This window comes from Ornithodoros turicata, chromosome 7 (genome assembly GCF_037126465.1).
Source record: "Ornithodoros turicata isolate Travis chromosome 7, ASM3712646v1, whole genome shotgun sequence".
Lineage (NCBI taxonomy): Eukaryota > Metazoa > Arthropoda > Arachnida > Ixodida > Argasidae > Ornithodoros > Ornithodoros turicata.
In genome coordinates, this window is record NC_088207.1 from 44684003 (window position 1) to 44696449 (window position 12447).

The window sequence follows — 12447 nt, forward strand, 5'->3', positions numbered from 1 at the left end:
GTGTATGCTGTCATGCAGGGTTCCGGAAAACCGGAACCGAAAAAAAGAAAAGTTATTTTGGGTGAACCGGAACGGAACGAAAACTATAAAAAAATTAATGCTATGGAGGGAAACCGGAAAAATTTGTTTTCGGTTCATGTGGAAACGTTGGACCTCAAGAGTATGTGCTGCAAGAGCTCAAGTTCACAATACATGGCATCCATCAGTGTTTTGGTAGGAAACTCTTAAATTCATTCTCTTGGATCAAAGGTCCAGTCTTTCTCCAGAAATATTCGACGACTTGCTATTAAATAGGTCAACTACATTGTAGTAACCTCACGTCACAGCAATGTGCCAGAGCGCAAGACGGGCTCGTTTTTCTCTAAGCCACTTGGTGGGACCTTGCAACCTTGCCCTTTTTTTTTTCTCGATCTGTTTGACATATTCCCATATGTCAAACAGGGTTATTTTTGCTGCAGTCAATTTTCCTTTTATCATGTGAAACTGAATCAACAGTGCACTCTCTATTTGCTGCTAAAGGTTACTGTGGATGAAAAGGATGCGGACTGCCTGAACTGCTGGCTCCTCAGCTTTGAGGTACATAACCATGCTTGGTTAATTTATTTTTGCAGTTCACTTCTGTGAAGAGCACCAAAGGCCAAAGCACTTGTTGTGCGGTTTTCCTTGTAAAGAGTATGCAAGGGTGCGAGAAACCACATGTAACTCACTAAATGTATGGCTCCGTGTGATATGCCGTAGTCGATAGATTTGACAAGCAAAGTCCCACATTCCTCATTTGAATGTTTTTTTTTAACTTTTTTATTTATTTATTTTATTATTTTTATTATTTTATTATTTTTTATTATTTAATTTTATTTATATATTATTATTATTTTTTTTTTTTTACTGTTGGGTTTTAGAAATTGCGATTTCCCAAGCTGCCGCCGACGGTGGCGCCGAACAGCGCTGAGAGGCGTCGGCAGAGAGATGGGAAATGACGTTTTAGCTGTGCACGCCCGCACGAAGTACCCGAAGGTCACCGTTTCCTTGTGGCCGGCTCCGTTTGCAACTTTGCAATTGCCTGCGTCGTCATGGAAACGGAAAAGTATGCACTTCCTTTCTCCGATCTGAAACGTCACTCCAAAAACGGGCGAGGAGGTGAAGACATGAGAGTTTCGAAGGAGCTCGGTTTTGATGTACACATGTTTAGCAGACAAAAACCAATATTCACTACGTTATTTCTTCAAAAGTTTGGAAATGGTTTCACAACCCCTTTAATTCAATATAACCCTCACTACGTAGAACCCAATCGAGATCAGTGGTAGAACCCGTAGAAAACGTAGTAACTCCTTAGCAGTAATTCCGTTGATGGCGGCGCCCCAAGTGTCAAGCGCACGAAGCCTCAGTCCGGCCCGGGCGTCATTGAGTAAACAATGAATGTTAGTCCAGTAATGAACTTTAAATGTTGCCTTTCGTTGTGTCAAGCCACGATCGACTATTCCCCTGTATGTTAATATGAAACCGTGTGTATGTCCCTCACAAAGTGCTCTGCATAAAATATGATAGCGTATCGTACCGTGTCCAGCGAGTGGCACGTATTTCACATCGCGGGGTGAGGCTGTGAAACGAGAAGTTGATTGTTCATCCGCAAAGCTACCTTGTCTTCATATGCTGAGAATTTCGGCATGCATTCTGTCTGCAACGGCTGAACATTCCTGAACACGACATCTGATGTCGCATCTGTATAAAAATGCGTTCACAATACCTATTCTTCAGACGTCTAACCCTAAGTCGTGCGTGAAGTGGTCCATCAAAGAACGTACCATGAGTATGTTCACGTTTTGATCTTCGAACTGTGAAAAGGTGTGCAGATAAGTGTTGTGGGATTCTAGGTTGTGTGAGCAAGATAAAAAAAAAACTCCAAAGCGCCACATGAGACGTTCGTTATAATAGCAGGTAAGCATGACTCGAGCACGGAGTTCTCAGTCCAAAGTGTCCAAGCTTTGTGTTGTGTTTGCGACACCTGTGCTTTCATCATGCTCGTTGGAGCCAAGTAGTACGAATGATTCTTGTCACAAAGAAACCTGTCTTTTTTTCTATGGCTCTACAGCCACCACATAGGATGTCAACCTGGGCTCGCAGAATGCACCGTGGAGCAACTACGCTGGGGCATGTGGTTACCTCGTGTGGTGCTTCACCTGTACCATACCCTACTCGTTTGGAGAAAGTCAAGTTCGGTGTGCCCCTTGAACACGTAAGCTACGTTCCAGTCTACTGCCTCCTGATTGTGAGCTATATGTGAAACAAACTTTTGTATATATTGGTGAAAGGTATTACATGTGCAAGACATTTTGAATTTGACTCGTGCTAATGTGGTAGTTTCCACACAATTTTCCAGGTTTGCAAGGGCACTGAGGACTTGCCGGGACCCCTGCTTGTATTAGTGCTGAAGCTGAACAAGGAGGCTCCCCGCAAGAAAGATGTCTTCAGAGCCCCAGGCCACCAGGGAAATATCAAGAAACTTGTGCACTTCCTGCACCAGGGGCGCCTTGTCAATATGGATAATTTTTCTGTCTATACCATTGCTTCTGTGCTCAAGGTAAGTACAGGTCTGGACAAAGGCTTACGGAACACGCGAGCAGTGTACTTTTTCTGCGGTGCGACACCCTAGCGGCGAAACGAAGCCGTCGAGTTCATTGCTTCGGAGGGACCGAAGAGAAGCGCTGTTAGCGACACACAGTCGTAACTTCCACTTCGCAGGCACAATCAAGTGGTACTGGAACTATACTGCTGTGTGTCGCTAACAACGCACCCTTCCACCCCTCTAAACCAGTGAGCTCACCCACTTCCACCCGCCGCTAGGGTGCCGCACTGAAGAAAAAGCATGCCACTCGCGTGTTCTGTAAACTTTTTCAGTGTTCTGGGTTCTGTTCCCGTGTCTTCCGTATTCCGTCAACAGCATTGAAGTAGAGCCATATAAAGGACAGTGAATTAGCTGGACCAGGGTCTGCTTAAAATAATCGCACAATTCACAATGGATGCCCTCACAAATGTGGTTGTGTATTGCATGCGCATATTGACGTATATATGTGACGAAAAAGCAACTTTCTTTTCTTAACTGATGGGTGTACAGACAAGTGCAATACTAGTAAGAATGTCGCTGCTAAAATCTGTGCAGCTAACATACATGGCGTTCTTTCTACGTTTCCAGAAATTTTTACGTAAAATTCCTGGCGGTGTCTTCGGGCCCACGCTGGAAGAGCAGTTATTCGCTGCCATGGAGATGCAGCAACTGGAGGAGCGCCGGGAACGAGTACAGGTGCTGCTAGCTTCCTTGCCCATCGTGGCTCAGCGACTTCTGGTGCTACTCTTTGGCACCTTTCGTGTCATTGCTGCGTCAGCTGACCTGGCTCGAACCGGTATGACATCCGAAGCGCTCGGGGTCAGCGTTGCTCCGTCTTTCTTCCATTCCTGCGTGAGCAGTGGAAAGGTGAGCTTACATGTATTGTGGTTGAGCCCCGTTAGTATGCCTTGATAGGCTGGAGCCTGCATTTCATGACAAGTTTCCTGGGAAACGATTTCTTTGCCACGTAAATCCTCGTCGTTAATATGACAAGTTCCTTTCCAAATTCCTTTCTGCTGATAAGTGGCTGATAGCATTCCAGAACTGAGCTGAACGAGATAAAAAAAAGATGAGGTACCCTGTGGGGCACAGTTGTCTGAAATCTCCAGCCTGTGGCGAAGCTGTCCCCCTATCAGTGGTGTCACGCACAAAAGAACTATACCAATACCACCTCCGAGTGGAGGCAGCGCTTGACCGGGCGTTGGTAGCAGGGCGACGCCCAAGTATACGTACGACGGCCTCCCCTATGAGACTGCACTGGTATAGTTCCCTCGTGCGCGACACCAGCAATAGGGGACCGCAGTGTCACACTGGCATAGAACATCTTGTCCAGGGCTTGTGGCTTTCCTTTATATACCAAGTAATGCCGAACGTAAGGTGCCTTCCTTGCCCTCTTGGTATGTACTTGTGAAAGGAAAGCACAACAATGTATTTGTCTGCAAGAGCCAAATCACCTTGTGTGACCTTTTGACTCTTCTCCAAGTTTTGAAGTACTCATACGATTCCCCTTGCGGTCCCTTGGCAGGTGGCCCGCATGGAGGACGTTGTGCGTTTCAAGTCAGCCACTCGCATCACAAAGTTCCTGATTGACAATTTTGGCATCAGTAACTTGTTTGGTAGAGACAACTATGAGTACTATGCCCGCCTCACGGGCAGGGTGCTCAAAGTGGAAGAGGACTGGATCTTTGCCTTCCGATACCCTCCTGACAGCCTCGTGCCTCGTAAGTGCTCCATTCAAGCTAGATAATACGTCTGCATCTCTGTGCAGACATCTCTTTTGTTTTTAGTTTCCGTATTCTGAGTGTTCAATTGTGAACACCTCACCTCCTGTATTACAGTCATATATGTACATGTATCCTGCTCATATCTGCAGGTGCATTAAGGTGCACGCAAGCGAAAACTTTTGCAGTGGTCACCATGCGAGCATTTGTACGCTTATAGTATGACTCCTTGCTCTACATCTATGAGAAGTATGAATGTATATATAATTAGAGAATGACTTTTTCGGGTTGAACCCGATTCTGCCTGGTTATTCCACGGTTATTATCATCGAAGCAAAATATAACCCGATATTTAACCCCCCGATTTTGCTGAAAAATGAAGCCCGAAAAAATCGGGCCCTAGTTACGTTCCGAGCTCTACCCATTGTCTTTGTTCCTAATCTACATCTACCTATCTGAACACACAGCGAGGTTGTAAAATCCCGTGATGTGGTCGGAACTGGGAACGGATGTCGCTGGGGTGTCTGGAAGGCAATATGGTCTGCAACACAACGAGCAACATCCGCACAAGTCCTTCTAACCGTGTGCCAATGCATTCACATTTTCAGGCAAAACATCGCTGGAAGCCGAAAGATCTTGGCTACGCGCAGAAGCCCAACGTTGGGGCCTCCTGCACCAGTCCACCCCGGCGCTAGCTGAACTGCAGTACCCTCTGGAAGGAAACTTGGACGCACGAGTCAGCATGTCCCTAGAAGACCATCGACCCCCAAATGCACCGTTGCCGCAAGCGCGCTCGCTCTCTTTCCTGCCCCTGGTGCACGAGCGCCAAACGGCCCGTATGCGCACGCGCTCCGAGTGGTTCCTCACTCCGCAAAGTGGCCTGCCGCTGGTACCGGCTCCCCCGACTCCGGTGCCCGGACCTTCCGCCGCTCGGGCCCCAAAACGGCGCTCTTCTTCTCGCGACAAAGAGAACGGTCCACCCGTGGTGTCCGAGCAAGATTGCACCGAGCTGGACGTGCGCACCTTGCATGTTACACTAACGTACAAGCCTCGCATTTGATGACGGAAGACTGTGCCTTCGTTGACTAAAACGGTGGTCGCTTAGGTCACCACCCTCTGCCCCGCCAGTGGCAATGACTATGGTGACAGTGACCGTGAGACACTCTAAAGTGTATTCCCAGCTGGTCATTACAGTGCAAGTGGAACGTGGTTTGAGCCACAGTTGAGGTATTGAAACGAGTGTGGTGAGAAGGCATTGGTTTGATTGTGCTCGGCAAGGTGCTGCTCCGGCTGATTGGCCCAACAGGGGGACGGGGGTCAGAGGGAAGCGGTCTTACTGCTGTCCTCCCCACTGAATTGCTGAACTGATTTCAGGTCAATCTCCTACATTCCATGTTTCGGCAGCTCCGTAATGTAATGTAGCCCAAATGTCATTCTCTTTCGTCTAGATTCCGTCTAGATTCCGTTTAACTACGAAGTGTAACGATGCTTCAGTGTAATCAAGCTGCTTTGGAGCTTCTGAAATTGGACAGAGCTTTGTGCTCTTTAGATAATAACATACTTATATCGTACTGGGTTCAAATTCATCTTCAATGTATTGGCTACAACAAGTATTTTTGCAGTCTCCAGTTTTCTGACATGGGAGGTTATTGGTGTACCATCATTCTGTGCTTACACTTAATTTCAGATTTTTTTTAATGCTGAGCTCTGTAGGCTTTTAGTCTTCAGTTTCTCTGTTCTTCACTTTATAAAAACTGAAGTGCTCCTATGTTAATGAGGAGCAAAGCATGCAAATACCTGTGAAGTTCTACATATGTATTCTACATATCACATTCTTGCACTCTCAGTACAATCTTCAGCTTTCCATTTCAGCTCAAAAGGACAGTTCAGCTCAAAATGCAGACACATTGTCACATGCTTCCTCATGGATAGGCCAGCTGTTTATTCTAGAGATTCAAGGAGTACTATATGAAACTGTACGTGTTGCATTCCTGCTCTGCATGTACTGCAACAACGTGTGAGCTTTAAGGGGTCCTAAACACAACTGACACAGGTTTGACATCAAGAGTTTGCATTTGCGAAGAACAAGGCTAAATATCAATTTATCCTTATTTTTGGTTAGGATTTTTTTTTTTTTTTTTGTAGATTCATGACTCAACATTTTGTTGAAGAGCATAACCCAGCTCCCTTGATGATAAAGCAAAATAATATGTCACATGCATGGGTGCCGCGTGGGTTTTTTCCGGGGAGGGGAGAGGGGGGGCAGTGTGTTTGGGGTGGCGGATTTCACGTTAAGGGGTCTGCACCTAATTCTGTGTGTTGACTGCGCCCGCAACTACATTGTCTTGGCTCAGAAACACTACGTTTCTGGAACGTAGAGAAAAAAAAAAGGAATCTTATTTTGTGCTTGTGTCGCAACGGCAATGTTTCCTTGCTGAAGCCAGGAGGGCAACTGCCCCCCTTTCCCCCCATGACAGTGCCCCTGGTTACATGATAAAACTACATTAGTGCCTTCAAGCCCAAGGGGGTTGCATTTTGAAGAGCGGTACTGTGGTAGCTTACTAGTCCATGACAGGGCTGTCTTGAGGCCTGTAAGTTTGGTTCCGATGTCATGTTATCTAGTTATGACTTTGTTATGGTTAGGTATGGTAACCACAAAAATGGTTACGATGCCCTACAGATATCCTGTGGTACAATTTGACATATAACACGAAGTAATGCAGTCGGCGGATGGCAACAGAGATGCTGCATCTTTCGACAGAGATTATTTGCTCAGCTTGGGTATTATTTAGTAGTAACTGTGATTTGACGCTTCAATGTTCAAGCGTACCACGGTTCTATTAAAAGGTAGCTGTATTTCAAATCATATTGCGATGCCTTGTCCTGTGCAGTTTAAACCAGTGGACTCTGTTCTCTATGATGATGCTTGAAACCATGCCAAAGACGTGCTTAATCCTATGAAATATTGTGAGATGTTGCAAGTGACTGATCGGTGCAAGCTGCCAAAGGGTCCTCTTGCGCTTTGAGGCAAGACACTGTGCAAGGCCCTTTGTTTTCTGTCCCTTTTTCTTTCTTTTTTTTTTTTCTTTTTTGCAGTTTTACTGCTGTGAACACTCTTTATATGGTTGTGAAGTGCTTGCTCCACCCTCTTTGCAACTGTCTCGTTTAAAAAGTGCACTCCGAAGTGTAAGGTCTAGATTCTATTTTTGCTTCTAGTGTTGGGGGCCAAATGCTCATCCTACCATTCGTACAGATATTCCTCCTTTGCCCGGAGAATTTTGTTAATAAAGGCATCACACTGGGTGCATAATTTATTGCAGAAGACAAAAATGTGAATTATGTGTTTCGGGAGAGCCAGTTATAGTCTGCATGAGAAGTGACCTTTGCTTGAACTGTTGTCTGTCTTTGCTATTATAGCATCATAACTTCATGTGTACCCATTTTATGAACTGTGCTTTCCCATCTTGCCAACACATGGCAGGTTATGAGAATCGGCCTTATGCATGCCAAAGTGTTATTTGTGTACATAAGCTTTGTGACGAAGGGAGATTCTATGAGGAAGATGCCTTTTGTTAACGGCTTTCAAGACTTTCACGGTTAAAGACTTTCAAGGTCTCTGCTTCAGAATGTGCATGCCGTGAAACTTTGTTCCCTAGCTCAAGGAATCTTGTTGTATCCCAAAGTTTTGTTGTCTTGCTGAAGAACATAATTCTTCATTGCCTTTGTTTTACAAAAAGTATACAGGTGCTTCATTATTTCTTCTGGTATGTTTTAAGTGTTTTTAATCGTTGTTTATCTTTTTTGTCGTATTGTTCCTCTGATTTGGTGTTCAGAATACTATTGAATGCAGTCATTCCTACACTGATGTTCCACCCGCCGTGTTTCTTTGTCATACCTTAGTGTTCCCATACTTCCATGCACATTATTTATTTTTCATTCTTAGTTTTCTCCCCGCAGTACTACATAGGGTGCCATACGCACCATTAATGTTAATACCATTACCACACACATGCATTGTACAGTGATGTCTTCCGACTTTCTTTCGACTTTTCTAATTCTCCTCCGACAGATTTGCATGGATACGTTTCAGTGCTATCTACTATCTTGAAATGCATCATGGTAACTGGTTCAGATGCATGGTGACATTGACTGCCACGCTGTTTTTTTTAAATAAAATGTTGTGCAGTTGCTGTTCATGATGGAAAGTACTCAAGCTAAGGCTAGCACAAAAATTGCAGAACACTGCACAAATCCTTCAAGGATAACAAACATTTGAGCTACATTTTGTAGCTACTTTTACTTGCATATAGTTAGGGCCTGACTTTTTTCGGGTTAAATGCCTTTTCCGGATTCAGGAGGCAAAAATTGGGTGCTACTTGGGGTGACATCAGGTTTAACCTGAAAAAATCAGACTACATACAGCCAAAAAGAAAGAAAAATATGTAGGAGGATTCCATGGCAATGCACACAGACTCCTTACCTGGCCGCACCTTACCTTTGTCTACTATGAGTATGCATATAAGATATATCCATATTAGACAATTTGGGGGTATACGCTACGATCTCTTCGCATTAAAGAGGGTAAAGTTTGGGGAAACCACGTGACAAGTGTCTGTCCAATCACAAGGCAGCAATCACGGGGGATTCATAGACCAGCATGGTACGCTTGGGTTCGCGGAAGAAACCACGCGCGCCTAACCTTGGGCTGCTACCCCTTGTTTGAGAGATGGACCAGTGAGGTCGCTCTATGGACAGTAGGGAAGAGAGGGAAACTGGAGAGCTGCGCAGACAGCTGAGGTGCTTGCAATACGCTATGCAAAGCAGATATTTGTGCAGGATTTATGTCTCATGGGTGTTGGATTTCCGGGGACCCAAAGAACCGTTGCAAGAACCCATGGAGGAAGGAAACTAGTTTCCTTCCTCCATGCAAGAACCACTCGAGCGCACGGGTGCGTTATAGGTAGCAGCGGGGATGGGGGGGGGGGGGGGGGTGCAGAGCGATATACTGTCCGTGACAGGCAAAATATTCCACAATTTGGTCCACGTTTCTTCATACATTTGAATCTCGCGCCTTTTTTATGCCGCAGTGGTGAAGTGGCGCAACGGGCGCCGCGGCTTTTTACGCGGCTTCCGTCCTCCCCGCCCCTATCCGCTTCTCCGCACGGAACATCACATGACACGGGTGAACTAAAAGGAACTGAAAGTCTCTGCGGTTCGTTCTCGTACGTTTTAGGTTTCGCTGTTTGTGCTCTCATTGTAACAAGGAGGTACTAAATCCACCAAAAATGGCACTAAGCGATTCAGATGTTCAGAAGCAGGTAAGCTTTCAAGATTGTTTCCGCCCCGAACGGTCTGAGCTCTATAACACACAACTTTGTGCTTGAAATATGCTATTTGTAGCGTATTGTACAAAACACGGTTTCCACTTCTGTATACCTTCGCACCTGCTTGTGTTCTACAGGCCTTATTAACGTTCTCGCTCCTTTCGTAGATCAAGCACATGATGGCTTTCATTGATCAAGAGGCCAATGAAAAAGCGGACGAAATTGACACAAGGGTAGGTACACATGTGTTGTTTCACTACAATACAATACTTTCACAGACACCCAAGTGGTTTACAGTCTCGCTCAGTGTGCAATCTTCTACAGACCTTCCAAAAGAACATGCTATGTGAACACATCTGTGTGTGAGCGTGGATGTGAAGACTGGAATGTTTCCTTTCAGGCAGAAGAAGAGTTCAATATTGAAAAAGGTCGTCTGGTGGAGGAGCAGCGACGTAAGATCATGGACTACTATACTCGCAAGGAGAAGCAGGTGGAATTGCATCGTAAAATGTTAGTTTACGTGCCTTCACACACTGTAATAATTTCTCTGATCAGTTCTTGTAGCTACCCCACATAAAAGTCGAGATGCCATGAGAAAGGGTTCCGGATAGGCTGCTCCCATACCCCTGGAAAATGCTTGGACAGTTATACTTTTTGGTATTTTAGTGAGAGGGACATTACTTTTATGTCAAATTACCACCAGAGAAAGGTAACGGAATCCTTTTCGTTTCTGTTACAGCCTCCCATGTTTATTTCAGTTTCCGTTACGTCTCTGTTTTCGGTACAGCCCCCCCCCCCTCCTCTGTTTGTTGTTTTCCTTCTTTTTTTTTTGTTCTGAAGCCTTGAGACCGTCACGAAACTTGAAACTTAATCTCGCTACGTATATATTCTGAAATCTATTTTGAGGACTTTAGGGATACGTGCACACAACAGACAACATTTATTCAAAAATATAGTATGTGATTTCTTTGAATAGCTAATATATGAACGTGGTTCTCACAAATGTTACGCATGCTTGCAACTTGCAAGTCACCATAAGCATATAAAAACTATGCTTCCTCGGTTTACTATATAATATTTAATTATATGCTCCAGTTTGATAGTTTATTTGAGCTTTACTTCCTCAGTTAATTTTAGTTCGCTTCATTCAGCTTTATTCCATAAATTTATCCAAATGATTGTAATAACTCTGGTCCCGCTGTACCCAAATTATTACAGTAAGTTATTTTCGTTTCTGTTCCTGTTTCAAGTATTCTGAGTGTGCAATATCTGTTTCTGTTACCGTTACCAGCTATAATTTGGGTATAATACTGTTTTTGCTTCTGTTACCTTTCCTTGATTACCACGATTCAATACCTAGTGTGCCACAGAGAACGTTCTTGCATGTCATTGCGTATGTCGTGCAATTTTAATGCAAACATAAACTGACACCAAAACTTGCAGCCAAAGCTCCAACATGCTGAATCAGGCACGTCTTCGAGTCCTCAAGGCTGGTGAGGACTACATCAGTCAAGTTCTGGATGAAGCAAAAGCACGCCTTGGAGAAGTGACCAAAGATACAGCCAGATACAAAGTTCTTCTGAATACTCTTACACTGCAAGCCATGTTCCGCTTGCTGGAGCCCGAGGTACATGTGCAGCACTTGTTTAGAACTGTCCACTCAGTTTCCGCATGTCTGTATAAATTGACTTGCTAACTGAATTTGCATCCGCAGGTTGCTATATCCTGCAGGGCACAAGATGCAAACTTGCTAGACATTGCAGAGCTTCAAAATCAATACAAGCTCATCACTAAAGCAGATGTCAAACTAACAATGGGAGCAAACTTACCTGCCAATGCAAGTGGAGGAGTTGAGGTGGTTGCCAGACGAGGAAAGATCCGCGTGGTGAACACTCTGGATTCTCGTCTCGAAATGATCTCCCGCCAACTTTTGCCACAGATCCGTGTAGCCCTGTTCGGCTGGAATCCCAACCGCAAGTTCCTCGACTAAGGGTCACTTTCGTTGCCTCACAGACTGTTTAATCTATTGTGATTGACACTGATGTGCTATGGGGATCAGTATAAATATTCAGGACGTGTAGATTCATAGTGTTGCTCTTTATTTCCTGTTTCTTTTTGTGAATTTAATGCATCTCTGCAGAGGCTTCTCTTTACTTGTATTTTTTTCTTTGCGACAGTTTGATATACCAGATGCGGTACTTTATAATTTGGTGTCTTGGCACTATTGTTATTGATATGACTTGATGTGTACAGCTATCATGGCATTCCAAGGAACTTTTTGTCAGCAAGGAGGAGAGATTCCTATGATTTTGAATAGATTTAAGCGCTTGTCAAATCACATCACTGTGAACATTTAAAGCACGTTCTCCATACTTAGCTGCATGACAAAAAAAAAAAAAAGCTGTTTAGTGGCACTCTTCTCTGGAATAATGTATTCTTAAACCCATACAAATGTGTCCTCATTTGTGTTTACAATAAACTGTACAATGAGCTACTGTATTGAACACTTTTGTTGCTGCTGCTACATTGCAGTGGTTCCCTGCTGTTTTGGGGTTGCTGTAAAACCAAATGTTGTTCGTAAACAAGCTCTAATAAAAAGCATTGTATGCCAGTGTCATGTACCCCTGTACCCTACGTCCCCTACGTGACCGGTCTACGTTTGTGCCTGCGTTTAGTTTTCAAAAGAAAAAGCTTTCAGCACACAATCTTCGTCAACTACAACGGAAGTAACAAAAATTTTAAAACGTTCATAAAGAGACGAATCTATGATAGTATATTTTACAATGTGGTAGGAAGCAGT

General features: G+C 44.4%; 2 protein-coding genes across 2 annotated transcripts; both read left to right on the forward strand.

The window, feature by feature from the left end:
• Window positions 1-1373: 1373 nt before the first annotated feature.
• LOC135401228 (uncharacterized) lies at window positions 1374-8513 on the forward strand. The gene is made up of 6 exons (XM_064633508.1): window positions 1374-1935; window positions 2090-2233; window positions 2378-2578; window positions 3191-3469; window positions 4128-4323; window positions 4932-8513. Exons 2-6 carry the CDS (start codon window positions 2102-2104, stop codon window positions 5381-5383), a joined length of 1260 nt encoding a protein of 419 aa, XP_064489578.1. The 5' UTR covers window positions 1374-1935; window positions 2090-2101; the 3' UTR covers window positions 5384-8513.
• Window positions 8514-9454: 941 nt separating this feature from the next.
• On the forward strand, window positions 9455-12146 carry LOC135401230 (V-type proton ATPase subunit E-like). The gene is made up of 5 exons (XM_064633513.1): window positions 9455-9641; window positions 9815-9880; window positions 10048-10157; window positions 11091-11274; window positions 11362-12146. The coding sequence occupies exons 1-5, from the start codon at window positions 9609-9611 to the stop codon at window positions 11635-11637; spliced, it is 669 nt and encodes a 222-aa protein (XP_064489583.1). The 5' UTR covers window positions 9455-9608; the 3' UTR covers window positions 11638-12146.
• The last annotated feature ends 301 nt before the right edge of the window (window positions 12147-12447 follow it).